General features: G+C 51.4%; 1 protein-coding gene across 2 annotated transcripts; it reads left to right on the top strand.

Annotated features, from left to right (window-relative positions):
* The first annotated feature begins 1,421 nt into the window (after positions 1-1,421).
* On the top strand, positions 1,422-26,692 carry NPRL3 (nitrogen permease regulator-like 3 (S. cerevisiae)). Of its 2 annotated transcripts, XM_006873819.1 has the most exons (12): positions 1,448-1,565; positions 5,136-5,205; positions 11,408-11,537; positions 17,142-17,295; positions 17,998-18,079; positions 21,977-22,114; positions 22,206-22,362; positions 23,629-23,735; positions 23,816-23,945; positions 24,829-25,018; positions 26,236-26,428; positions 26,524-26,692. In XM_006873819.1, the coding sequence occupies exons 1-12, from the start codon at positions 1,448-1,450 to the stop codon at positions 26,687-26,689; spliced, it is 1,635 nt and encodes a 544-aa protein (XP_006873881.1). In that variant the 3' UTR covers positions 26,690-26,692. The 2 variants fall into 2 exon arrangements, with proteins under 2 accessions (XP_006873882.1, XP_006873881.1); XM_006873820.1 differs by lacking the exon at positions 11,408-11,537 and having other exon boundaries at positions 1,422-1,565.
* Positions 26,693-26,867: the final 175 nt, after the last annotated feature.

The following is a 26,867-nucleotide window of genomic DNA, read 5'->3' as shown; positions in this document are numbered from 1 at the left end:
AAGACATCATCTTGGCAAAGTAGAGGGTCAGCGAAAAATGAAAGACCCCCAAGGAGACGCAGTTGTTGCAACAATCAGCTCAATCATGCCAACCATTGTGAGGATGGTACAGAGCTAGGTAGGGTTTTGTCCTGTTGTGTAGAGCCGCTGAGTCCAAGCTGACTCCATGGCGCCACCTTACAGCAAGTGGGTGAATATCATTGTAGTTTTGATTGCATTTCCCTGAGGACTAATATAGTTGATGTGTATACATTTCCCGTGGAGAAAAATCTCTTCAAGTCCTTTGCCCGCTTTTTAATTGGTTGACTTTTTGAGATGTGAGAATTTTTACAGCTGGGTTCTGGATGCAAGCCCCCATCAGATATATGACTTGCAAAAAAATTTTTTCACTTTCTGTGCATTGTCTTTTTATTTTTGTGATGATGTCATTTGAGTACAAACATATTTAATTTGAATTAGTTCAATTTAGCTGTTTTCTCTAGTCTCCCATGCATTTACTGCTAAGAAACCAGTCACATCCAACATTCGTAAGAATTACTTTGTTTTTTGTTCCTATTAAACAACTTCTAGCTATACAAATTTTCAAATCCTTTGCTCATTTTTTAATTGGTTATCTTTTTACAGCTGGATTCTGGATGCAAGTCCTGCATCAGATCTATGACTTGCAGATGTGCATGCGAAAGTCGGACACTGAATAAGGCAGACCTTAGAAGAACTGATACATTTGAGTTCATAGTGTTGGAGAAGAATATTGAAAAGTACCATGGACTTCCAGAAAAACAAATCTGTGTTGAAAGAAGTACAGCCAGAATGCTTCTTTGAAGCAAAGATAGTGAGATTTTGTCGCTCATACTTCGGACATACCAGGAGGGATCAATTCTTGGAGAACATTGTGCTTAGTAAAGTGGTCAGCGAAAAAGAGGAAGAACACACTAAGATGGGCTGACACTGTAGCAGTAGCAATGGGCTCAAGCATAACAACTGTGAGGACGGCGCAGGGTCTGACAGTGTTTCGTTATATGGTGCATACGGTCGTTAAAGTCAGAAGCGAGTCAACAGCGGTGTCTTGTTTTCTTCCTGCCCAACGCAGGAAGGTGACGTCAGACGAAGGCGCGCAGAAGAAATCTCGCGCAAGCGTACGATGTACACGCGTCGACACCTTCAACGCTGCAGCCAGCCTCTTAGCGGAAATCTCGCGATCGCAGAGGGAGCCATTTTTTCCGCGCCTGCGCAGGCAGCGCGTCTATCCGGCGACTGTCTACCTTGGTTATGCAGCCGCGCCGCTGGGCCCGCCCTCCTCCGCTCCGCCTCCAGCCTTCGTCCATCTCTGACTTTCCTGCCCCCGCGACCCTGTCAGCCCCCTACTCCTTCAGCCCCGACTCTTTCTCAGGATATTCCCCACCCCCGTGTTCTTGGGTTTTGCCTCAGACCCCCTTCTCACAGCAGGATGGGGGACAACACCAGCCCCATCAGCGTGATTCTGGTGAGCTCGGGAAGCAGGGGCAATAAGCTGCTGTTCAGATACCCCTTCCAGAGAAGTCAGGAGCACCCGGCGTCCCAGACAAGTAAGAGGCCATTGGGCGCGGGCGCTTCTGCGCATGCGCCCGGCGTCCACCCAGCGGCGCGGTGGTCCCTTGGCGGCTCCGACGTCAGGGTCTTGCGTTGTCTAATCCTGATCGCACGTCGGGCGTACTGGATCGTCGAGTGTATGGAAATACAGAAAAGCCAAAGAAATTTTTAAAACCACTCAGTTCAGTATTCCCAAGCAACTTTTATTAACGTTTGGTCAGCCTTCCAGCCTTCTAACAATTGTTTTTTAAATACGAAAGCTGTATGAATGTAGTTATATTGGGGGGAAATGTAGACCTACGAGTACATCTAAGTTTTCTTAGGCCGTTTCGTCTAAGTTCGGCTCCTCTTCCCCACTCCAGAGATAACTACTTACTCAGATCCTTGTTTGCTTTGTTGAGTGCGGTGACGTCTTTTGTGACCCACTTCAAACTGACCTTATGGCCCAGTGCTTACACCAGGACTCCCGCAGACAGATCGTATCCGGAGTAAAATAGCATTTCTCTCATGTGCATGTAGTCTGCAGCCTCACTGTTCTGTCTTGAAATCCCTTTGAGTTTAGAAAAATGGACGGTAACCTTCCTGGTATTTGCGGCATACCGCTGCTTTCTTCCTCTGTTGATGACCAGTTAGGATACTTGCAGTTTTCCACTGTTACTATGAGTGTTTGATTTTTAATTTTTTAAAAGTTATTTTTAACTTACCTTTAAACTTGCTAATTTAAGACAAGTTTTAAAGGTACAAAGGGGTTTATATTATGCAAAGAAAGCGCTTTATTACAGTTGACGCATGGTAACCCAGTTTCTCCTGTTGGGGAACCCAGCCACCTCTCTAGAATCTTTTGTACAGATACAAGCATATACACACATTGTTGTATTTTCTCAACATGAGTTGTAGCATATGATACACACTACTCTGCATCTATTTTGTTTTAATTTTACATATTGGATATAAAATCAAAAGAAAGGGCATTATTTAAAAAAAAAAATAAGTGCAGTGAATTCTATGAGATGAATATACTGTGATTTATTCATCCACATCTCTGCAGATGGATGCCTACATTGATTCCAGTCTTTTGTTCTACAAACACTGCTTCTGCCTGTGTTTCTGTCATTTTATAGATTATCTGTCAAATCAATTTCCAGAAGTGGAATGGTTGGGTCTAAAGGATAATGAGTGTTTTTAGTCGTAATAGATCAGGTTTTTCCATCTCTGCTAATCTAGTAGGTGAAAAATTGTATCTCAGGTTTAAAAGAAAAATTTGGTGAAAATATGCACACCAGAATCTTTACTAACACACCTTCTACATTTACAGTTCATTTGCATTGATTTCTTTTTTCATGCTGTTGTTGTGTGCTGTTGAGTTGGTTGTGACCTGTAGTGACCATGTATAGGGTTTCCAAGGAACAGCTGGTGAGCTTGAACCACTGACCTTGTGGTTCAGACCAACTTTGTAGTTCAGCGCATTAGCCTAGACCACCTTTATTGCTCTTTTTCCAAAGTACTCTACCAACGGTAACATAAACTCAAAATTCACAAAAACTCCTAAACAAAAGCTCCCCCTTTTCCTCTCCTTCCCACCCCTGGTACCATTAATAATGAGAAAATACAGTATCTCCTTTGGCAACTCATTTATTTCAGTCGGTATAATATTTTCAAGGTTCATCCATTTGTGGCACGCATCACCACTCACTCCATTTCTCTTTGTTGTTGAGTGCCCTTGAGCTGTTCCGACTTGCATAGGGGTTCTGGGACTGTAGATCTTTACAAGAGTAGAAAGCCTCATCCTTCTGACTTCGTGGTCAGCAGTCCGGTGCTTATTCTACAGAGCCTCAGAACTCTCTTCATGTGTCTTTATGGCTGCGTACTATTGTATGTGTGCTGGACGTTTTGGTCATTGGTGAACAGGTTTGATTTCTGTTCTATTTGCATTTTTCTCGTAGTAGTTTTAATGTGCCCTGAGTTCACTCTGGGAATGCCGCTGAGCATCTTCTCTTAGTTCCACACTCATCTAGCTTTACCATGGCTTTTCTTGTTTACTTTCCTGTGGGAACCTAGAAATCAGCTGCTTTCGGGGCCACTCCCAAAGTTGTTGCTATTTTCAGTAGAGGTAGTTTCAAATGTATAATCTGGGAAAAAGCGGTATCTTTTTGCTGAACCTTCATTTTCAAGAACATGGAATATCTTCGAGGTTTCTGCCTTCCTTACAGCTCTTACTTTCTTCTTAAGTTCAACACTAGGATTGTAAACTTTTAAAAAATTAACCAAATTATTGTTGAAGTCTATGAAAACTATTGATACGTGAACATTTTAAAACTCATTCTTTTATTTGTGATCTGGCTGCTGATCTCACAGTCAGCAGTTCGAGACTGCCAGCTGCTCCATGGAAGAAAGATGAGGCGTTCTGCTCCTGTAAAGATTTACCGCCTCAGAAACCCTGTGCAGGGTCGCTATGAGTCGGAACCGACTCCACGGCACATAACATTTGCCGTTTTACTATGTGTGTATATTGTTGTTGTTAGGTGCCATCAAGTCGGCTCCCACCCCTAGTAGCCCCATGAGCAATAGAACACAACAGTGCTGGGCCCTGCACCATCCTCACAGTTGTTGCTCTGCTTGAGGCCACTGTTACTGCGCCAGTCCACTGCTTGGAGGGTCTTCCTCTTTCTCACTGACCCTCCATTTTACCTAGCATGATGTCCTTCTCCAGGGACTAGTCCCTCCTGATAACATGTTTTCCCAGCAGTCCATGGTACTTTGAATATTCTTCTCCAACACCATAATTGAAATGTATCGCTTCTTCTACAGTCTTCCATATTTACTGCATGTGAGGCTACTGAAGATACCATGGCTTGGATCATGCGCACCTTAGTTCTCACCTGATGTCTTCGCTCATGAACACTTTCAAGAGGTCTTGTGCAGCAGATTTGTCTAATGTAATGTGTCATTTGATTTCTTGACTGCTACTTGATGCTTTTGAGTCATGGTGTTGGAGGAGAATATAGAAAGTGCCATGGACTGCCAAAAGAACCAACAGATCTGTCTTGGAAGAAGTGCAGCCAGAGTGCTCCTTGGAAGCCAGGATGGCCAAACATCGTCTCTCATACTTCAGACATATTGTCAGGAGGGACCAGTCACTGGAGAAGGACATCATGTTTGGTAAAGTGGAGGGTCAGAGAAAAAGAGGAAGAGGCCCAGCGAGATGGATTAGCAAAGTGGCAGCATCGTTGGACTCAAGTGTGGCAACAATTGTGAGGTTGGCCCAGGACTGGGCAGTGTCTTGTTCTGTTGTCCATAGGGTCACTATGAGTCGGTACCAACTCGATGGCACCTGACAACAACCACAGTCCACTCATGGAGTCCTGGTGTGGCTCTTCAATGAATGCGCTGGACTGCAAAGTCGATTTGAACTGAAAAGTCAGCGATTCCAGCTCACTAGGTGCTCCTCGGGAACTTTCTAGAGCATCACTATGAGTCGAAACCGAATCAAAGGCACTTAGCACCAACATTCCATCATATGTGGTTGAATCGACGTTTCTAGCCGGTCTCTCCTTTTTACCACACAGATAAGCCACATAGCAGATACGCTGTTAACAGCACAAGTGACCACACTGAGGACCAGGATGGAGACTCCAGGTAAGGGACCTGCTGCCACCTCAGAATTTGGGTAGTCTTGTGCACCGGCCCTTGGCGAAGCCTCCCTCCTGCTGCCCCAATGCTTTTGCCCCTAAAATGCAGGGTCTTTTCCACAGACATTTAGTTAGTCTTCCGAATAGCTCAGATCTGGGAGTTGTACTGCTAGTCTCTGCCTTGCCTCCTACTTTGAGCACATGTTTCAGCTGTGGACTGTGGCTGGAAAGCTGGCTGTCATGCAGGACATTTAACACTGTGAAGCAGACCCCAGTGCGACCCTCAGACACGGTGCCTCATGCAGGCTGACCTGGAGCCTGAGGTGCAGCCTTCCCTGGCCAGGTGGTGATATGGGTGGTGGGGCTGAGCCTGGGGCTGTGGTGAGCTTTGCAGATCTTCTAGGTACAGAATCCCTCTGTGAGTGGGGAGAGCTCTCAGGGTGAAACCATCAGCAGTGATCAGTTCTGCCTTCTTACATTCATTTAAAAATGGGATAAGTGGTAACTTGGGAGTCCTGGGGTGGCACTGTGGGTTAATGCGCCAGGCTGCAAAGCCATTTGAATGGCAAGATGGGCGGTTCAAGCTCACCAGCTGCTCTTCGGAAGCTCTATACAGGGTCGCAATGGGTTGGAATCAACTCAACAGCACTTAACAACAAGTGGTAACTTAGAAGACCATAGTAGAATTGATGCATTGAGTTATGGTGTTGGAAGACAATATTAAAAATGCACCGTGGATTGCCGAAAGAACAAGCAGATTTGTGTCGGAAGAAGTACAGCCGGAGTGCCCCTTAGAAGCCAGGATGACCAGACTTCGTCTCTCATACTTTGGACATAGTGTCAGGAGGGACCAGTGTCTGGAGAAGGGCTTCATACTTGGTAAACTGGAGCGTCAGCAGAAAAGAGGAAGACCCCCAATGAGATGGATGGGCACCCCCAATGAGCAGCAGTGGGTTCAAGTGTAGCAACCATTGTGAGGTTGGTGCAGGACTGGGCCATATTTGGTTCTGTTGTGCATAAGGTCGCTGTGAGTCGGTACCAACGTGATGGCACAGAGCAACAAGGACAACTCGGGTGAAGGAAGATCCTGAGGTGCCCATCTTGGGTCTCCTACATCGGGTAAGGGACTTGGTCTCTGCTGTCCCAGGGAGAAAGTAGCCGAGGTTTCTGAATCGGGTCTTTGCCGTATAACACGGTCCTCTCATGTCTTCTCCAGTCCCTTCACAGGTGTCATGTCAGCCAGAGCTACATGCGGTTTTCAGAGTGTGACTTTTGCTCTCTCTGTGCCCCAGCCTAGCCCTTAGCAAGGGGAGCTCGGTTTGGAAGAGCCATCCATAGGTGTAGGGTGTGGGGGGGCTGTTCTGCATGTTGTTGTGATCTGTGACTGTGTTGTCCTTGAAAGATGCTAACTGAGGACGTGGGTGTGTGTGTTTTGTTCTCTGCTTGGACTGATGAGCTTGGCGTTCAGCTGACCCCACTATTCCTCTGTCCAGCAGCAGACTTGAGGCTAGAAATGGTCTGTGTGAAGGAAGCAGTGCCTGCTGCCTGCTGTTGGTTTTCAGAGGCTTATAGTGAAATAAAGTAGCCCTGACAGTGTTTTCCAGGGAATTGATGATCTAATGTACTGAATGGAGAACTGCAGGGAAGGTGTAATCAATTGTGGGTGTGTCAGTAGGGCTCACAGACAGGCGTGGTCTCCGAATCTCATTTATTAAATGTTAGAATCACTTCATTTGATAATTTTGACACATTGTAGCCTTTATTGATGCCCCCTCTCCCAACTTTTCAAAGTTGCAGATAATACCCTTAGGGCGCTGTTCATTCCCCTCTGGCTTAGTTTTGCCTCCGAGGCCCCGTTGCTCCTCCCCTGGCACCCGTGGGAAGTAGTCCTAGAGCTGTAAAGTAAAGGTGGGTTAAGTCCATTTTCTGGGGTTTCTTTGAGCTGGTGGTCTTCTCTCTGGCGTCAGCAGAATATTCCCATTTGGTCAGTTTGCTGGAAAGAAACGATGCCAACCTACAACACAGTAACTTCTGAAGGTGGCAGTGGAAGGTCATTTAGCTCCTCAGTTGTACTCGCCACAACTCAGAGGCTCAGTAGCCACATGGGACTGGTGAGTGGAAAGTCATGCTGGACCGCACTGACTTAGAGAGAGGCTTGGTTATAAAGTGACCATCAAGAATGTGCTTCCGGGTACAGGAAGTAGCTGTCACTCACTTTTCCCTTTCTAGATTTCAGTAACAAGGGAAGAAAGTGGACATTGTCCATTGTCTCAAGGTCTGAAAAGTTGTTCTGTTGATTGGGCCTTAGGAGCTGGGATGCCGAGTGATTGTGTCATGAGTCCCCAACACTGGCAGGGGCAGAGGTCAGCAAGAGAGGTGTCCCTCAGAAGAGCTGGTGTGGCATGTCCACCTCTGCTTTCCTCCCCAGGGGTCACTGTCTTAGAGGAGACTTGATGGTTTCTTTTAGGGGCACATGCTCAGAACTCATTTTACTTTCCCCACAGTTCAGAAGACCTTCCTGTGCTGGATGGCTTTGTCCCCATCCTGTTGTTCTCAGGAGGAAGCATTAGGGGGCTGTGGAATGTGGTGGGTGCTGCAGGCATCCTCAGACTCAGCCATCTCTCACAGCCATGGGTCAGCATGAGGACACACTTGGTCCCTGGATAGACTTCAGCCCTCACCGGTGCTCACAGGGCTCCTCCGGAGCCTCTGGGCAGCTGTCTCCAGTGTGTGGGCTTAGGGCTGTCCTATGACATTAGAGAGATGCTTCCTGCATCCTGGGCCTGAGGTCAGGAGCATCACCCCCAGACTTGAGCATCTCCCACCCTCCCTCGGCCCTCACAGGTCCCTGCAGGGCAGCATGCAGTGACCAGGATAGCACAGGATACCACCCCATCTGGGCTTGATCTTGACTTTGTCTCCGACATTGGGTGGTCTTGGGAACCCTTTGTACTTGCCATCCATGTCCCCTTGGTAGGATGACAGCATAGTGCATGCTTTGGGTTGTGAGGGGCTCCTGCCTCTGCCTCCCTCAGAGGCTCCAAACACTGCCAGCCCTCAGAAATCCTGTGGCTGTGTTCCTTCCAGACCCCACCTGGCTCCCTCCCTGTGCAGGTGATATGTGTGTGTAGTTGTAGGAGAGAAAGCAGAGACAGCCTCGGGGGGTGGGGAGCTCCGGAAAGGACTGTGAACATCTTAGACTGATACCGTGCGGCCCGGAGCTCCTGGAGAGCTTTCCCAGTAGGCAGCTTCCATCCTTTGTCACCACCCACACCTCCCAGTTCCACTGCCGGCAACGCTCAGTTAGGACAGCGCCCAAGTCCCCACAGAGTCCAGGGTACAGACACGCATACACAGCTCCACTGTGACTGCCTCCTGTGGGTCTGTGCAGAGGCTCGGGTTCCTAGAACTGGCCCGATGGTGTTTATGCAGTACTGTGTTCAGAGGTGTGTAAATCTCCTGGTTCCTGTGGAGGCGGTGAGAAACCTGTTCCGGGAAGGATTTATGCATGTACACAGGTTATCCAGCTAATACGTGTGGTGCTGGGGTTGAACCTGGTCCGCCAGCTACACTTAGTGCTGAAAAGTGAACCTCTGTTCTCGCCAGCCCGTATATACACGTGAGACTCTGAGCTTGACTGGGAGAACTATGTGGTAAGTGTTCAAGGTGGGGAATTTTATTGTTGGTTTGGACACTCCGCAGTTACGCTTGATGATGGTACTGTGAGATGTGAATACTGGTTTTATAAAGCACCGTGTAACTCTGCATGGGTTGTAAAAACAGTGTGTTTGTGTTTGGTCTTGATGGTCGTGTTCCTATTCCAGCGAGCCCTGTCCTCCAACTGATGACCAATTAGTTGCAGGGTAAGACCCAAGACTACCCCCACCCCTTTCTTTCTGCCTTGATTCCTGCTTCCTTATCTCTCGTAATTGTGCTTAATTCCCATCTCCTCAATGTTGAAGGATGAACTAATGAAGCACACAGCTCTGGCTCGTACCTCACCGCCCGCCCCAGCCCTCTGCCTTCTTCCCCACCCTGGATTGTGTAGCTGCTTGGTCTTAATTCTCTTTCCTCGAGGGGCTATGCCATGGCTGGTGGGCAGCTCACCTTCCCAGCCCTGTCAGCCCAAGGAGAGCCTGGCTGCTGGCTCCACTTCTCAGAGGTTCGGCGAGGCCTTCTCTGCAGAGTAGGGTGTTAGGTATGAAGCTCAGACCAAGGCTTTCTTCCACGGGGTTTGTACAAACATGTTCAGGGGGTGGTAGGCGAGGTGGGACCCTCCTGTCCCCACGTCATGCTACTTGGAATTATTGTTCCCAGGAGTCGGAAGTGACTGAGTCACACGGCAGGGAGGTGGTGGTCAGTGCCTCAGGCTGCCTCAGAAAGCTGGGTTGCAGGGCATCATCCTACATCCGCTGTCTTGAATTTCTGTTCTTGCAGGAATCTCTAGTTGTCATAACGGCAGTTTGATGGTGTTGCAGTACGTTTCTAAAGCAGTTACATCTCCATCTATGCAAAGGAAGAGAATTGTCGTTTTGGAAATCTGCAAACCATTGGGGTCACTTGTTTGTGGTTCCCTTTTGTTTTACAACAGTGTGCCCTGCATCTCCCAACACAGCTCCGAATGTGTCTGTATGTCATCACCGCACACATAGAGTGAAGCTGCTCGAGCACTTTCTCATCATCTTTTCTCATTAATGAACCAGTACAGTAAGCTACAGTGAGTGGACTTCTGTGGGGCCAAGCCCCGTCCACCTCCCAGCTGAGCCTGCTTGTGGGCAGTGAAGCCCTTCATTCCCACAGCTCTCAGCTGTCCACTTGCTGCGTCTGCAGACCCTGTCCTTACCCAGCCCAGGGGGGAGCACTTCTGTGTGACTTATAACACCTGGGAGTGGGGTCTTTGTAACTGAACTGGGCTGTATCTACCTCTGAGGAACCCAGGGCCCCTTACATCAAGCCCCTAGACTGCTGGCCCAGGGTGGGGCTTGTTTGTGACTGGATTACGGCTGTGCTTCACTGGAGATGTTTGCTTATCACTAAAGTTGAGTTTTCTGGAGTGGGCGAGGTCACCTCTCTGTTATCTCTGTGTCCCCTGAGACGTAGAATGTTGGCACTGGGTCAACATGAGGGGTGTTCCATGGCAGAGGGAGCCACCTAGAAGTTCCTGAGGAGGTGTTAAAGGGCATGTGTGCCACCTTCTGTGCCTTTGGTTTCGTCACAGCAGAGAACAGGATTCCAGATACAGGGTGGAATGTTCACACAACTCACCCATCAGCAGAGACCCAGCTGAGTCCTGGCCTGCACTGGTGTGCTCTGCCGTCACCAGGGCCACTCGAGAAGGCTAGAGGCCTTTATGAGTCCTGGCTGAGGCCCGAGAACCTACGCAGCACTGGGCTCAAGAGACTGCTCCTCCCAGCAGATAGGAGCCTGGAAGGAAGAAAGGGTCTTCCTACTTATAGCAGAGCCCCCCACCCTCACCCCCCACACTTCCTTCAGAGGGCAGAGCCTCTGGTGCTTGTTACCTGCCCCCAACCATGGGGGGCCTCAGGACAAAGATACCTGGAACATCTGTCCACCACTAGGGCCTGCTGTAGGAGCCACAGTGGTCTCAGGGCACCACCGTGTTAGATGTGTTGCTTATGGTGGAGAGATGGGCAAGGACCAGAGTACAACCATTCTCTGGGGTTGGTGGTGCCCAGCCGTGTCTCCCTGATGCTGGTATCATTTGTAAATAATGGGGATTGTAGCTTTGCGTATCTAAATGTTTCTCTGGATACAGATTGGAAAGTCTGTGTTGGTGGTAAGGAAGTGAAGGGACTAAGAGGCCTAGTTTGAGGCTTTCCTTAGCACACTGCCACTCCCTCCGGTGCTGAGGGCTGCGGACCTGGCCACAAGCCCCCTCCTCTCTGATCCTAGCTGGCCTCCCTTCTGAAGTTCCCGCCCCGCGTTCTCTCTTGAACTTGTACAGCACACGACAAATGACCGCATGTGCCCAGCTGCTTGTCACGTCTCCACCATGTAATTCTGGTGATTGAACCACCCTGATCTTGGGACTCACCTTAGAGATGCCAGAGCTTCCATCTGCAGGGTACTCCGTAGTTCTGCGTAGCTGCCCTCGGGGAACCTGGGGGAGGGGCTGGTGCTGTGACCTGCCCTCATTGGCTTCTTTTCTGCCTGTCTTTTTTTTTTCTTTTTCTTTCTTTTTTCCTAAGGTTTTCAGATGTTATTCTGGCAACAATTTTGGCAACCAAGTCTGAGATGTGTGGTCAGAAATTTGAACTGAAGATCGATAATGTGCGGTTTGTTGGGCACCCAACACTCCTGCAACATGCTCTGGGGCAGGTAGGACCCACCCTGGGCAGGTATTGGGTTGATCCTTGCAACTGTGGCCTGGTACTACACACCCTTAGACTGTGGGGGACAGTGGGGTACAGTGGGGAGAGAGAGAGCTTGCCCTCAGTCCAGGTGCTTTCACAAAGTCGTTTTCCGGGCCTGCTGACAACGGCCCTTTCTCAGATAGGGACTTACACAGACAAAGCCTTGAACTTCGTGTGAAGCATTTCTCCTTTCCCGTGTGATGCTAATGTGAGAGCTAATGCATTGGGCACCGTCAGTGTGTCAGACGCTCCAAACGCACTGAAAGGATTCCTGCGATTGGATGCCAGGTCCCTGAGTATCAGCCCAGGGCTCAGTTTGCCTGGCCCAGGAACCATGTGCAATCCCAAGGTCACTCTGGAAAGACATTGTGGTAGCAGGTAGCTTAGATACAAAGCTGTCCCGTCTCCTCTGGCTGGTGCCCTTTGTAGTCACGGATGCCAGGTTCCTGCCTTACTGCGCCTCCTGGCAGTCCAGTCGGGGGAGGAGGAACAATTTAGCAGCTGCTGGTAACTGCAGACAGTGTGTCCAGCCCTGGGTCTTGGAACTCTGGCGCTGCCTGATGGTAATACCAAGCCGCTGTTTAGGGCCGAGGTGTGAGCCCACAGGCCCAAGGGAAGGCTTGGTTGTGAGTCACCTGCTCAGGCCACTGCTGCCCTGTGTGCTAGCCTGCCTGCTGTCACACTGGAGGGATGCCTGGGTAGATGCAGGTGGACGCTGGACAGTGGGAGTGGGCAGGCACCATTCCATCCGGTTTTGCCCCTCTTTGTTCCCCTTCCCTCTGGGCATTCTGCTCATGAGTGGGTCCCATTGCCTTGGGCCCAACACTCGACCCCCTACCCGTAGTCACAGACAGTCTGACTTTCAGGAACTCCAGACTCTGCTCCCTTCAGGTTTTGCAGCACTCTGGCATTCCTGGGCCTGGAGGACAATAAACAACTTTTCCTGAAAACAGTAACACTCGTTGATAGAATTATGTCTCTTTTACAGGGATCCAAAACAGATCCATCCCCAAAGAGAGAGACGCCCACCATGATTCTTTTTAATGTGGTGTTTGCTCTGAGGGTGAGTGCTGGGGGTAAGGCGACACATGCAAGCCTGGGAGCAGGGATGAGGTCATTTTTAGTTAGTGTGTCCTCAGCAGACATGCAGCTCTGCAGAAAACACAGCCCTGGGTGAGGACCAGGTGCTGCTGTAAAGGACAGCTCAGTGGCAGCTTTCACCAGAGGGTGTCGGGTGGTGGTGGGGTGACTGGGCCTTAGGGAACGAGGCGGGGGGCCTGTCCAGTGAGTGGCCACCGAGACTTCTGGTCTTGGTGCAATGACTCAGCGTCAGTCAGGGCAGAGCCCATGTTGGACGGTCACCCTTCTAGTGACTGGGGTTTTCCCTGGTGTGTAGGTTCAGGGGGATGCTGGCATCTACTTCCTACATTTATAGATTTCCCTTGTAAAGCAGCCAGAGAGAGAAGTGGGCTAGGTAAAGAAGCACCTACAGCTATGTCAGCGCCGTCTCTGTCCACACTGATAACAGGGAACATCACAGCCCCACCCAGGCGCTGCACTGGAGAGCAGCAAGGGAAGGCCCTCTGGTCACAGGCCCGTATGACTCAGGGCCCTATCAGGAACTCTGCAGATGGCATGACTGTACAAAGATTTGTAGGGTGACACTGGCATGAGACAAAGTGGTTGATGTAGTGAGGCCAGAGGCATGGACTAGGTGGTCCCTGGACAGGTGTGGGGATGACTTCTACAGGTGGCCCACCGTGCATGAGGGGAAGGTGACTGACGCCAGGAGTTGGTAACTCAGGGTGGACTGGACTTTTTTCCTCCTCAGTGTGGTGAAGTGCCATCTAGTCAGTTCCAGTCCATGTTGTTGTTGGATGCCGTTGAATACCTTATTCCTGGGCTGGCGCCGTGAGTTAATACACTGGACTGAAAGGTCGGTGCTTCAAGCTCACCAGCTGCTCCTCAGAAACCCTATACAGAGTCGCTAGGAGTCAGTAACAGCTCCACAGTACTTAACAACAACATTACACAACAGAACACAACATTGTCCCATCCCAGGCCATTCTCACAACTGTAATGACACTTGAGTCCTTTGTTGCTGCCACTGTGCCAATTCATCTTCATCTCCACTGACCCTCCACTTTACCAAGCATGATGTTCTTCTCCAGGAACGGGTCAGTCCTCATAGTCTGTCTGAAGGATGAGAGAGGAAGTCTCACCATCCTGTCGTCTGTGGCGCATTCTGGCTGCACTGCTTCGGCACAGATTGCTCTGTTCTTCAAACCGTCCATAGCACTTTCAATATTCTTCTCCAACACCGTAACTCAAATGCATCAATTATTCTATGGTCTTCCTTAGTCACTGTCCAACTTTCACATGCGTCTAAGGCAATTGAAAGTACCATGGTTTGGATCAGGCACACCTTAGTCCTCAAATTGACATCTTTGATCATCAACACTTTAAGAGGCCTTGTGCAGCAGCTTTGCCTAATATGATACGTTGTTTCATTTCTTGATTGCTGCTTCCATGAGTGTTGATTATGGCTCCAGGAAAAATGAAGTCTTTGATAACTTCAATCTTTTCTTCATTTATCATGATATTATTTATTGGTCCAGTTGTGAGAATCTTTGCATTGAATGTTGTAGTCTTTGATTTTCATCAGTAAATATTTTAAGTTATCTTCACTTTCAGCAAGCTTGTATCATTTACCTATCTCAGGTTGTTAATGAGTTATCCTCCAATCCTGATGCCATTTTCTTACTCATAGAATCCAGTTTCTCAGGCTGTTTGCTCAGCATACAGATTGAATAAGAATGGTGGAAGAACACAGCCCTGGTGCACACCTTTCCAGATTGTAAACCTTCAGTATCCGCTTGTTCTGTCTGAATGACTGCCTCTTGGTCTATATACAGGTTCCTCATGAACACAATCAAGTGTTCTGGAATGCCAGTTGATTCTTAGCAGTGTTATCCATAGCTTGTTATGATCCACACAGTCAAAAGTCTTTGCATAGTCAGTAAAGCACAAGTAAACATCTTTCTGGTGTTCTCTGCTTTCAGCCAAAATCCATCTGACGTCAGCAATGATATCTCTAGTCCCACGTCCTCTTCTGAATCCAGTTTAAGGTTCTGGTAGTTTCCTGTTGATGTCCTGATGCAGCCATTTTTTAATTCCCTTCAGCAAAATTTTACTTACATGTAATACTACTGATAGTGCTAACTGATTTCCACATTCCATTGGTTTACCTCTCTGTGGAATGGGCACAAATATGGATCTCTTTCAGTCAGTTGGCCAGGTAGCTGAAAGCTTCCAGATTTCTTGGCACAGATGAGAGCGTGCCTACAGTGCAGCTTCAGTTTGTTGAAAGATTTCAGTTTTATTCTATCAATTCCTGGAACTTTGTTTTTCACCAGTGCCTTCCGTGCACCTCGGACTTCTTCCCTAAGTGCTGTTGCTTCTTGACCAGATGCTACCTCCTGAGATGGTTGAAGGTCCGCCATTTCTTTTCGGTATAGTAACTCTGTGCATACCTTCCATCTTCTTTTGATGCTTTCTGTATCATTCAATATTTTGACCATAGAATCCTTCAGTATTACAAGTCAAAGCTTAAATATTTTTCTTCAGTTCTTTCAGCTTGAGAAATGCTGAGCATGCCCTTCCCTTTTGGTTTTCTAACTCCAGGTCTATGCACATTTCATTATAGTACTTGACTTTGTCTTCTCAAGCTGTCTTTTGAAATTTGCTGTTCAGCTCTTGTACTTTCTCATTTCTTCCATGTACTTTAGCATCTCTATACTGGAGCGCAAGGTTCAGCATCTTCTGACATATATTTTGGTCTCTTTCCTTGTATTTTTAATGGCTTTTCGCTTTCTTCCTGCATCCTGTTCTTGATGTCATTCCACAGCTCTTCTAGTCTGTGGTCCATTAGTATCTAATGCATCATAACAACCTAGTGTAGGACTTTCAAGGAGGGGCTGGTGGGTTTGAACCACCCCATTGGGTTAATAGTTCAGTGCTTACCCTACACATCACAGCAGTACTTCTCAGTAGGCATATAAAGTGTCTACTTGGAACCATTCGAAGTGCCCTTACACATCCATCTGAGGTTCGCAGCCTGGCTCCTCTACTTCCTTCTCTCACTCATTATTGCTCAGATATTTTCAGGTAAAAGCAGACCTTGGTCACCCGAGCTTACTTCCCGATCATGGCTCTGTAAACTCTGGGTATTTGATTTGATACCACAAAGCCTGGATCCCTCCTGACAAAATTCTTCACATCAGCATCAGCTAATATACATGTCACTAAAAATGCTCCCAGTTGCCAAAACACGTTTCCCATTGGACTGCCTGACCATCCAGACCATCCTAGAAGGCCCCCTGCCTCAACCTGATTGCCCAGTGAGACCTGTCCACGGGACATTAGCTCTGTGCTCGTTCATATCCCGCTGTGAGACTCTGGGGCAGGAAGAATTTTGGTGCAGCCTGGCTGTGTGTGCCGCACCATGGCATCTGGGGCAGCCTAGCATGTTCATGTGCAGACAGCGTTGGTGTGGCCTGGTCTCAAATGATCAGGTGACAGCCTCCTTCTCTCCCGCTGGACTGGGAGGTTCCTATCCAGTCTTTTCTGTGTGTTGGAGTTCGAGGTGATTGTGTTTACCCTACAAAAACCAGGCCCTGACCTGTGGGCTGTAGGGAAGAGGCTGTGGAGGGGACCCCTAGATAAGGAGGGTGTGAGGTCGCTTTCTGGGACAGGATCATACTTGCCCCCCTGCAGGGGAATGCTGTCAAAACTCGAGTTCTGTTGCACTCTGTCCTACCCGGGAGCTGAGCTGAGGTTGGAGTTCTGGCCAGAGCTTGCCTGTGGCCCTCTGTGTGGGTCTTTGTCTGTGTACTGGATAAGCCGTGAGAAGCAGCTGTCCAGGCCCCCTAATCAGTGGCACCAGCCTTCTCCACCCCTGTAATGACTCATCAGTTCTGCTTGTCTCCTGAAACCCTTAGTCATGATGGCTCACAATCGATACCTCAGGCGTCCTCCCGGCCTTGCCTGGCCCACCTGTGGCCCCTGATAGGCTCCAGAGGCCAAGGCAAGACGCTTCCTGTTAGTGAGAGCCCACCCAGCTCCTGGAAATGCTTGGCTCTGGTATGCATGGGAGTGGGCCTTGGTCTGTCTCCCAGGGCATGTGGAGTGGTGCACCGGATTCGATGTGGCCGCTGGTTCTGCGTCCACGTTTTGTAGACCAGGCACTATGTTTGTCTTATCCCTGCCCCTTGTACTTTACATGCATGACTAGTTTCTGCATCTCAGTAAACATTGGGTCTCCTCAGATGAGGAAGCTGAGATGCAGGGTGAAGGTGGGTGACCTTTTCTGGGCCCGCTGCCCTCCTGTGCAGGTCCAACATGGTGGCCCTACCACACGGCATAGCCCACAGGGACCCCAGTGAGTTCTGTGTTGCCATCCCCACTGCAGTTCCCAGTGCCCTGCCCTAGGCACTGCCCACAGCTTCTGGGGGTCTGGTCACGTGGGCTCCTGTAGGACTCCGCTCTGCCCACTCGTTCTCACCCCCAGGCCAACGCGGACCCATCGGTCATCAGCTGCCTACACACCCTATCACGGCGCATCGCAGTGGTGCTGCAGCATGAGGAACGGCGCTGCCAGTATCTGAGCCGCGAGGCCAAGCTGATCCTGGCGCTGCAGGACGAGGTCTCCGCCATGTCTGACGGTGAGTGCGGGCAGTCTAACGCTGGGGGTGCAGGACCCTGCCAGGGACCAGTGCCATCTGTTCAGTAAAGCTCTGGGGCCTTGAATTGACCTGAAGTCCTGGACTGCTAACTGGAAGGTCGGCGGTTCAAATCCATCAGCTGCTCCTGGTACACCCTATGCAGCGTGGTTATGAGTCAAAACCAGCTTGACAACGCTCATCACCAACTGCAACAGTAATTCAGTCATTGTCATTGTCATTGTAACGAACTGAGTCAGTCAGAGGTTCTATTGTGTTTGTTTTTAACATTCTCTTCAAAGTCTTGAGGTCACAGGAAGTAGAAACAGTGATTTCAATTTCAGTGGATATATGTAAATATGTATATATATCTTTGTGTGTTGGAGATTCATGAAAAAGGGTCCGTATGAAAGACGTTCGATCATCATGTGAACCTGGGACTGCGTGGTCAGGGAGGGGGCGTGTAGGGTTGGGAGCACCACTGGAAGTGCACCTGTACTGAAACACACGCCAGAAAACCACCAGACAGATCAGCCCACCTCTAGTTGTCACTGAATTGGATATAAAGAGTTTATTAACAGTAGCCGAGCTTTTCCTGACGTCTGATTTCAGGTTACCTAGATAGTGTTTTGTAGGCACTCCCTGTTGAACCTGTTGGATCGTCCTGGTCCCGAAGTTGTAAACTATGTGTTGTGATTCTTACAGCAAATGAAGGTCCTCAGTCCCCGTTCCATCACATCCTGCCCAAGTGCAAGCTGGCCAGGGACCTCAAAGAGGCCTATGACAGGTGAGACAGGTAGCCATGCCTCGGGTTTCCACCTCAACAGGTCTCCGAGGCCCCTGGGAGGTCCGTGCAGAGATGTCATGTGGGCAGCTCAGCCACCCTGCTAAATGTCAGCACGTTTGTTTGGTGGTGAGTGCTGGGCTGGGCTGGACATGTCCAGCTCCACCTGCACTGAGGTTGAGGATCTGAAAGTGACCCTTACCATGTATGACACAGAAACAAGTCCTGGGCCCGGCTCCTTGTGTGGATTTGGGCATGGGGAGCACTTGGGGTGTTGAGTGTTTCCCCGTGTCCGTCAGTGGAGTTCGGAGTGGGGAGCACTTGGGGTGTTGAGTGTTTCCCCGTGTCCGTCGGTGGAGTTCGGAGTGGGGAGCACTTGGGGTGTTGAGTCTTTCCCCGTGTCGGTCGGTGGAGTTCGGAGTGGGGAGCACTTGGGGTGTTGAGTCTTTCCCCTTGTCGGTCGGTGGAGTTTGGAGTGGGGAGCAGTTGGGGTGTTGAGTGTCTTCTTGTATTGGTGAGTGGGGTTGGGAGTGGGGAGCAGTTGGGGGGTTGAGTGTCTTCTTGTATTGGTGAGTGGGGTTGGGAGTGGGGAGAAGTTGGGGGGTTGAGTGTCTTCTTGTGTTGGTGAGTGGGGTTGGGAGTGGGGAGAAGTTGGAGTTGGGATGTTGAGTCTCTGAGGTCAGCAAGTGTTGGAAGAAGACAGCATGGGCACCTCACAGGATTTGGGGTATAAGGGTTGGCTCTGCACCAGCTCTGTTAGGTGTGAGATGTGTTTGTGGTGCTTTCTGGAGTCACCCACTGGGTCCCTGCCTCTACTTACTGTCAGGATGTGTAGGTGCCTTCATGGGGACACTTGTCTTTTGTGATATAAGTTGCAAGTAGTGTTTAATCCGTCTTTCGCCTCTTGCTGTAGGTTTCCCCCGTCGCTACCATGCTATTTGAAACAGGGCTTGTTGGGGGGCTGCTGTGATTTCTGGTCCCTTCAGCTGCAGACAGCTAGAAGGACGCCTGTAGGGTCCTGTGTTCCAGCCTTGTCTTTCTCTTTTCTTTGTGACAAGATCATATCAACATTTTCTTTGTGACAAGATCATTACTGCCTCCTATCTTGAGTTGCTTGTTTCAGGAATTCCTTACTTTGAAAATGTGACCTTACTCTCAGGGAGGGATCTGCGTGCCTCAACTAGAATTAAACTCCAGGTTAACCTGGAATTAAAAAAGAAAAACAAACCATTGACTTCCTGTTTGTAAAGGACAACCAGATTGTGACTTTATTTTGTCTGAATTTCATTGGAAGCCTAGAGGCTAGGCTAGATCAGGACACCAGCTTGGTTCAGACTGTGGTCATCGCCACCTGGAGGCTGCTCTAGATCAGGACACCAGCTTGGTCTAGACTTCTGTCCTTGGCACCTAGAGACATGGCTCCAGGACCTTCATTTTCACTTTCACCGAGTCTGCTGCTGGCCCTTCACTCTAAGGGGAACTTTGTGAATGCCCCAATGGCTTCAGAGCCTGTCTAGCAGCTGTTTTGTGGTTAGAACCTACCAGAAGCTGAGGCTCCTGAGTTGTAGATGGTGATGGTGGAGCTGGGACTCTGAATACCTATGGCTACCATGACAGAAGGTGTCATGGGGTCATGTGGTGACTTGTTACACAGTCCTCTGGGTTAATGGCCTGTGGAGACCGGAAGGACTCAGACTGGGGAGCCCTGCCCAGGGTCAGGATGGCACCCTGGTCTGGTGGCATCTGCTGATGGCCTCAGGTGGTGCAAGGTGGCCCTGCAGATATGCTGAGAGCCATGGGCCCTGAACTCGTGAAAAGACACCTGTCTGCAACATTCTGTTTGAAGTGTCCATGGTGATGGTCCAGGACTCCAGGGAAGCAGTGTGGGCTCCTCCCAGCTGCTGCTGCCGCACTGTACCCAAGAAGGCCATGCTCTGCCCTGTATCCTGCTGCAGGCTGGGGTCTCTCTCACGGGTCACAGTGTAACCCTGCGTCTCATCAACAACCTCACAAAGAGCTGTCAAGTGTCATAGAAGCCCTTTTAGGGTCAGACTCTACCCTATTCAGGGCCTCGTCTTAAAACTATAGACTTCACAGTACAGACAGATCTTCCCTCCCTCCCTGCGCAGACTTCCTGGGATATTCCTGGCTTTGTGGGAACCAGTGGTGATGGGCAGGGGGCGCATTCCAAAGTCCAGGGAAGGCCATGTCTGTCCTAACCTCTCCGGGGACTCCTGGGGGCTCTGCTGACACCTCACCACCTGGGGAAATGGAGTGAGGTCTTCAGGGAAGTTGGCCTCAGCTGTTCTGTGTCCCCTCATATGCCCCAGGCAGCCCTGCCCACTTGGTGCTTCATCCAGGCCCCTGGGTCTCTCTGCAGACATCAGCTGCCCTGGCCCTTTGTGGTCATCTTAACAAGACCATGGCGTAGGGCAGAGTGACCCTTCATTCTCCTTAGGCTTGGGCCCACGTACAGCTGGGTCTTGGGAGAGGCGTGCATGCTCCTGGTGTCCCCAGTGTCAGGGGCTCTGTGTGCAGTGATGGTCACACTGTGCTCTGTCCTTCCCTGTGGACCATCCCCGACTGGAGAGACTGGCAGCTGTTGCTACTGCTAAGAAGTGGCCCCCTGGACAGGCCGCACTCACCAGCCCTACCCTCAATGTGTGTGGTCCAGAGAGATGCCCAGGCCCTTAGTTGCCTTCCAACGGGGCTGGCACTGACTGGACGTGGGCATCTAGGAATAGCAGCGTGGGATGGACTCTCCTGAGGCTGATGGGAAAAGGGCAGGGGGCAGCGAACAGAGGAAATGGAGTGATGGGTGGGCGGGAAGAGTGGCCTTTCCCAGGAGCTGTGTGAGTGGGCAGAGGTTCTCAGAGTCGGCTCCTACATCCGCTGAGTCAGAGGGGCCTCCTGGGCAGAGAGCACTCAGACCGTCCATGGAGCAGGGATCAGACCCTTGGCTAACATTCCCTGTCCTCTCACTGGGTGGCTTGTGCCCCCTGCTAGCCCTGACCCCAGACCCTGCCCACAGGTACAGACCATCCTCTCTGAAGGCAGAATCGTCTGGGATGGGCTCCTGGGCAGAGCTTCTGGACACACTTCTGCATATGCCTGCATCGTACCAGATACTTGCCCAGGCATGGCTGAGCCTCGAGTAGGCCCCACAGGCTGGTGGGGTGTAGAGCAGAGTGGGGACAGGGCTGAGACGTCGGGCACAAAGGGACAGCAGGCACCTGTGCCATTGGAGAGACCCTCTGGAGGAACTGGTCAGATTGGGCCAATCACGTGGCGCCATGGCAGTTGTGAGCCGAGAGGGCTGGGTGAATAGACAGTTGGGATGGATGGAGGAAGGAATGGACATTGGGACAGATGGTGAGTGGACAGAAGACCGAGCAGATGGAAGGTGGATGGAGGAAGGGCTGGCTGTGGCTGGGTGGACGGAGTTGCATGATAGTTGCAGTTGGGCCTCCAGGACCAGGTGGTGCTCAGGGTTCTGGCTGTGCCCTGCAGGTAGAGCAGACAGAGTTGGTGATGGTTCCGGCTGGGATGTGGACCAGTCACAGTTTGGGGCCTTCAAGATGGGTTATGTGGGAACTGTGAGGGTTGCGCTGGTTTGGAGGGGTTGCTAACAGTGAGTGTTGGGGGGCCACCAACATTGGAGAACTCTGCCGCCCCGCTCTTCACCTGGAGATAGCGCCTCACACTGGCTGCACCTGTGACAGGTCCTGTGTGAGGGGGTGGAGGGGTAGACAAGGGACATTGGGGCGATCATGCAGGGCTTTTAGCCCCAGGACAGTCAGGTGGTGCTCCTCTGGACTAGAGATTCCCAGGCTGCCAGGCATAGTTGGATCCTGTTACTAGCGTGGGCCTGAGTGTGTGAGGGGTCCTTGTCTCTTGCAGTCTCTGCTCCTCGGGCGTGGTACAACTCCACATAAACAACTGGCTGGAGGTGAGCTTCTGTTTGCCCCACAAGATCCACTATGTGGCTGCCAGCCTTATCCCACCCGAGGCTATCGAGCGGAGCCTCAAGGCCATCCGGTGAGTGTCCCTCGTGTCCCTTCGCTCATCCCTAAGGACTCTTGTCACCAATGGCCCCTGGGTTCACTGGTACACTCTTCTCTGCCCGCAGCCCCTACCACGCCCTGCTGTTGCTCAGTGATGAAAAGGCCCTGCTGGCTGAGTTGCCCGTGGACTGCTCCCCGGCCCTGGTGCGTGTGATCAAGACCAGCACAGCCGTGAAGAACCTACAGCAGCTGGCTCAGGATGCCGACCTGGCACTGTTGCAGGTATCGCCCAGGGCCTGGATCTGAGTTAGACCAGGGTAACCCCACCTTTCACTGGTGGATCAGCCTGGAAGCTCAGACCACTGCACTGTCTGGCCAGCAGAGCCCTGCCCATGGTATGGTTGGGGTGTCTGGGCATGAGAATTCAGAAGCTGCTGGGGGACAGCCTTGAGCGCCATCCGCTGACCTTGCTGGTCACTCAGGAGTACTCAGGCCCACCCAGGGCAGTGGCACTGGTGACTGGGTAGACAGATGGATGAAGGACACAGGAGTGGAGGGTGGCACCAGGGGCAGCAGAGGCCCATCTCTTCGTTCTCTGCCAATGTGGCGGCCAGAGCAGCAGGCTGGGGAAGGACTGCTGTGGGAAGGCTTCCTGGGGACGGCTGCCCCTCTGGCGCCGTTGGCTGTTGTTCAGAAAGCCAGAATCCCAAGCATGTTGCTTTCTTCACATTTGGGAAGGCCACAAGGCCCCCAGTACACTGCATTTTCCAAACAAGTCTTTCATGGGTCTCGAGTTCGTAATAAAGAAAGCCTGGTGGCACAAGGATTAAGCACCGGGATGCTAACCACAATGTGTAGCCCACCAGCTGCGTCACTGGAGGACGATGTGGCAGCCTGCTTCTGTAAAGATGACAGCCTCGGAGACCGAACGGAGCAGTTCTGCTCTGTCCGTGAACTGGAATCAATTTGAAGGCAGTTCCCCTCCTCTGACCCACTGCTTCGTCCACACTTGAGAGAGCTTTTCCCAGACTCCACCTGGCTGTTGCCATATGATCTCCCTAATGGGAGAGCCAGCAAGAACTGCCCAAGTGTGGCGTCTATAGGGTATTGGGCCCTGCACTGCATGGTGGATGGAGCCTCAGGCCTGGTCCCAGAAACTCCTGGGATACATAGCAGGTCATCTTTAAACTGTGAACAGAGCTGGCAGTCAGTCTGGCCCTTGCTGTAGAAGTCTCCATAGATGGAGCTTTGCTGTCCTTTCATGTCCCCCTCACTTCCGAGTGGCCTCCCTGCAGCCCGTTTCCTGTTGGTTGTTGTTTCCATCTGCTGCTGGTGTGGTTGCACAGAGGCCTGGTGAGCCATAAAGGCTGTCCAGCCAAGCTTATGTGTGCCTAGAACAAGAGGGGACACTGGAGGTGGGCATTCATCTCAGAAGCTTTGGTCAGCTGTGGGAGGGCATGGACCGTGAAGACCCATCCCCAGGCTGGAGCCCAGGTGTGGTGAGAGGACGTCAGAGGGGCCTTGTGGGTTTCTCCTCTGTGTCCACAGGTGTTCCAGCTTGCAGCCCACCTAGTATACTGGGGCAAGGCCATCATCGTCTACCCGCTGTGTGAGAGCAACATCTACATGCTGTCACCTGACGCCAGTGTGTGTCTGTGAGTGTTCTGCCCAGTCTCCCTCCAGAAAGCTGGGCTGACTGGGCTTCTGCGCTGAGCCTGCATGCCGTCCACTTCAGGTACTCCCCGCTGGCTGACCAGTTCAGCCGTCAGTTCCCGTCACATGACCTGCCGTCTGTCCTGGCCAAGTTCTCTTTGCCTGTCTCCTTGTCTGAGTTCAGGAGCCCCCTGGCACCCCCAGTACCAGAGGTGAGTCAACAGTGCTTGTCGGGCAAGGGCTTGGGATGGGAGGGTCCGTCGGCACTGCTGCCAGAGGACTCTACTACCCCCAGCACAGATGCAACAATGACTCTGGAGCTGGGGCCTGGTGGGCACACGGTTTGAGGGGACAGCTGGTCTCCAAATTCACTTGACACTGAGAAGGTCTGGGAGGACAGGCCTAGGGGACTGACTGCAAGCCCAGGGGTTCCTCCTGAGAGCCTCAGGCTTTAGGCCTAGCCAGGTTCCCTCCCTGTGCAGTGGGCCCACTGGGGAGAGCTCATGGTAAGTGTCTGTTGGTAACACTGCATCACTGGGTGGGTCCTGACGTGATGGAGCGGTGACGTCGGCGTCTCCCAGTTGCCCTGCCTCAGTATCCTCTGGGTCTATTGAAGACTCGTCAAGCCTCTTAATTTAGTGTGGTATTTTAGCCCTTTCACATCTTGTCTGGTTTTGACCATGGTTCCTCCTGGGGGTTAGCCTAGCCTTTCTAAGGACATTCTGAACGTGCTGCCAGCAGGATCCAAACTGCCCGATTCCTTCCAATCTGGAAATGCTTTCCTGTTGGGGACAGTTGGTAGCTTTCTGCTCTCAGGTCCAGTCCCTGTGGCTGGGGGTATGAGGACAGGAGACAGAAGCCAACTGAGGGGTATGAGATGCTGGGCCACCCAGGAGCAGAGTGGGCCAGCCGTGTGATCTGACTAGAAATAGATCTGGCCAGCGGCTGTTCCAAGGTGAGGGGCCTGCCTGCCCAGGGACAGAGCCCAGCTGACTGCTTTGTCCAGGCCGCCTCCTGAGGTGACTTATGGGTCAGTTTGGGGAAAGGTACAGGATGGGAAAGCCTTTCCCCAAGCAGACCTCCCTCTGACTGCAGACGCAGCTCATCCAGATGGTGGTGTGGCTGCTGCAGCACCGGCTACTCGTCCAGCTGCACACCTACGTTTGCCTGATGGCCGCGCCCCGTGAGGAGGAGGCCCAGACCCGTGAGGATGACCTGCCCCTGCCCGCCCGTGTCGGTGGCCGCAGCCTCAGCACGCCCAATGCCCTCAGCTTTGGATCCCCAAGTAAGAGGACCCGGGTGGGAGGGGGGTACCAGGAACACATGGGCAATGCTGTGGGTGCCTGCAAACGTGTACATTCACACCAGTGTACAACCAGGTACACACACACACACACACACACACACACACACACCTCCCCACATGCACACACTCTCGTGTACACACACACACACACACACATGCACTTGCCCACACACATGTCCACACACATGCATACAACTCAGGCTCACACTCGTGTGCCCACACAGTGCTCACTCATACATTCATGCACGCGCATGCATATCTCCACGCACATGCTCGTAACACATGTGCATACATGCATTCACACCCAGATTTGCTCATGGCCATATATGTTTATGCATGTGCACGCATGCCTCCACATGTGCCCACACACTCACATGTGTACCACATACATCCATGCACATACTCACATGCACATCACACATCAGCATGCTCAGACTCATATACATGCATGTACACGCATGCACATCCCACATGCTCACTCATACACCTCTACATACACCTTCACACACTCACATATTTATCACACAATGGCTCACACATGTATGGTGGTGGTGGTGGTGTGTCATGGAGTTAATTCCAACTTCTAACAACCCTGTGTGAGGTTTCCAATAGGGTTTTCCAGGCTGTAAGTCTGTATGGGAGCAGAAAGCCTCATCTTCCTCTCTCAGAACTACTGACTGTGAAGTTAGCCGTCTGACTCATAGCCACTCTGCTTACACACACGTACACCTCCACATGCATGCTCATATCCTCATATGTACACCCACATGCCCACACGTATATACATGTACATACATGCGCACACCCAGTTTGTGTAATCACATTCACGTACACACATGCACATATATGCATGCATACCCACATGCTCATATGCATATACACACATGTACACACCCCTGTGCACATGCATATACTCACACACACGAACATACACACACCTCCACATGTACATACACAAACACACCCAGTCTTATGTTCATGTATGCACCACACATGTACAGTGCATACCTGCACACTCATATACATGCATGTGCACACATGCACACCCACAAGTGTGCCCATGCTGCTCCCAGAGGGAGCGGCGGTGTCACACCTTAGGAATGTGCTGGTCACGATCCAGGCACTGAAGGGGCTTCGAGGGGGCCGCAGCAGTTTCAAACCAGGGTCCTTGAAACTCTGACTGACATTCCCCACAGCCAGCAGCGATGACATGACCCTCACCAGCCCCAGCATGGACAACTCCAGTGCCGAGCTCCTCCCAGGTGGGGACTCGCCACTCAACAAGAGAATGACAGAGAACCTGCTGGCCAGTCTGTCGGAGCACGAGCGTGAGGCCATCCTCAGCGTGCCCGCCGCCCAGAACCCGGAGGACCTGCGTATGTTTGCCAGGTAGGGCTCAATGCTGTGAGCCCCGGGGTGAGCACAGGGTGGGAGGATGTGGCCCCGGGCAGGGGGTGAGCAGGGCTGAGGCTAGTTTCCTTCAGGCTCCTACACTACTTCCGAGGTCGTCATCACCTGGAGGAGATCATGTACAACGAGAACACGCGGCGCTCCCAGCTGCTCATGCTCTTCGACAAGTTCCGGAGCGTGCTGGTGGTCACCACCCACGAGGACCCGGTCATCGCTGTCTTCCAGGCTTTGCTGCAGTGAGCCTGCTCCACAGCCTGGCACAGCCGCTGCCCCCATGGCACCCTTTGTGGCCCTGCCTGCCCAGCTGAGGGCCTGAGCTATCATCTGTGTGTGTCTCTGCAGGATGGGGTCTCCACAGCAGGGCTGAGGGGTGACCAAGCCAGGCCTGCCCTTCCCTTCCCCATGCGCAGAGCTCCGC

The sequence above is a fragment of the Chrysochloris asiatica genome, unplaced genomic scaffold, assembly GCF_000296735.1.
Source record: "Chrysochloris asiatica unplaced genomic scaffold, ChrAsi1.0 scaffold00257, whole genome shotgun sequence".
Lineage (NCBI taxonomy): Eukaryota > Metazoa > Chordata > Mammalia > Afrosoricida > Chrysochloridae > Chrysochloris > Chrysochloris asiatica.
This window is presented reverse-complemented; position numbering and strand designations above follow the sequence as displayed.

Bases quoted from the DNA above. Each gene is read 5' to 3' on its own strand.
- NPRL3 (XM_006873819.1), top strand. From the start codon at position 1,448: ATGGGGGACAACACCAGCCCCATCAGCGTGATTCTGGTGAGCTCGGGA. The intron at 5,206-11,407 runs GTAAGGGACCTG...TTTTTTCCTAAG, and splicing joins GACCAGGATGGAGACTCCAG to GTTTTCAGATGTTATTCTGG. The intron at 18,080-21,976 runs GTGAGACAGGTA...TGTCTCTTGCAG, and splicing joins CTCAAAGAGGCCTATGACAG to TCTCTGCTCCTCGGGCGTGG.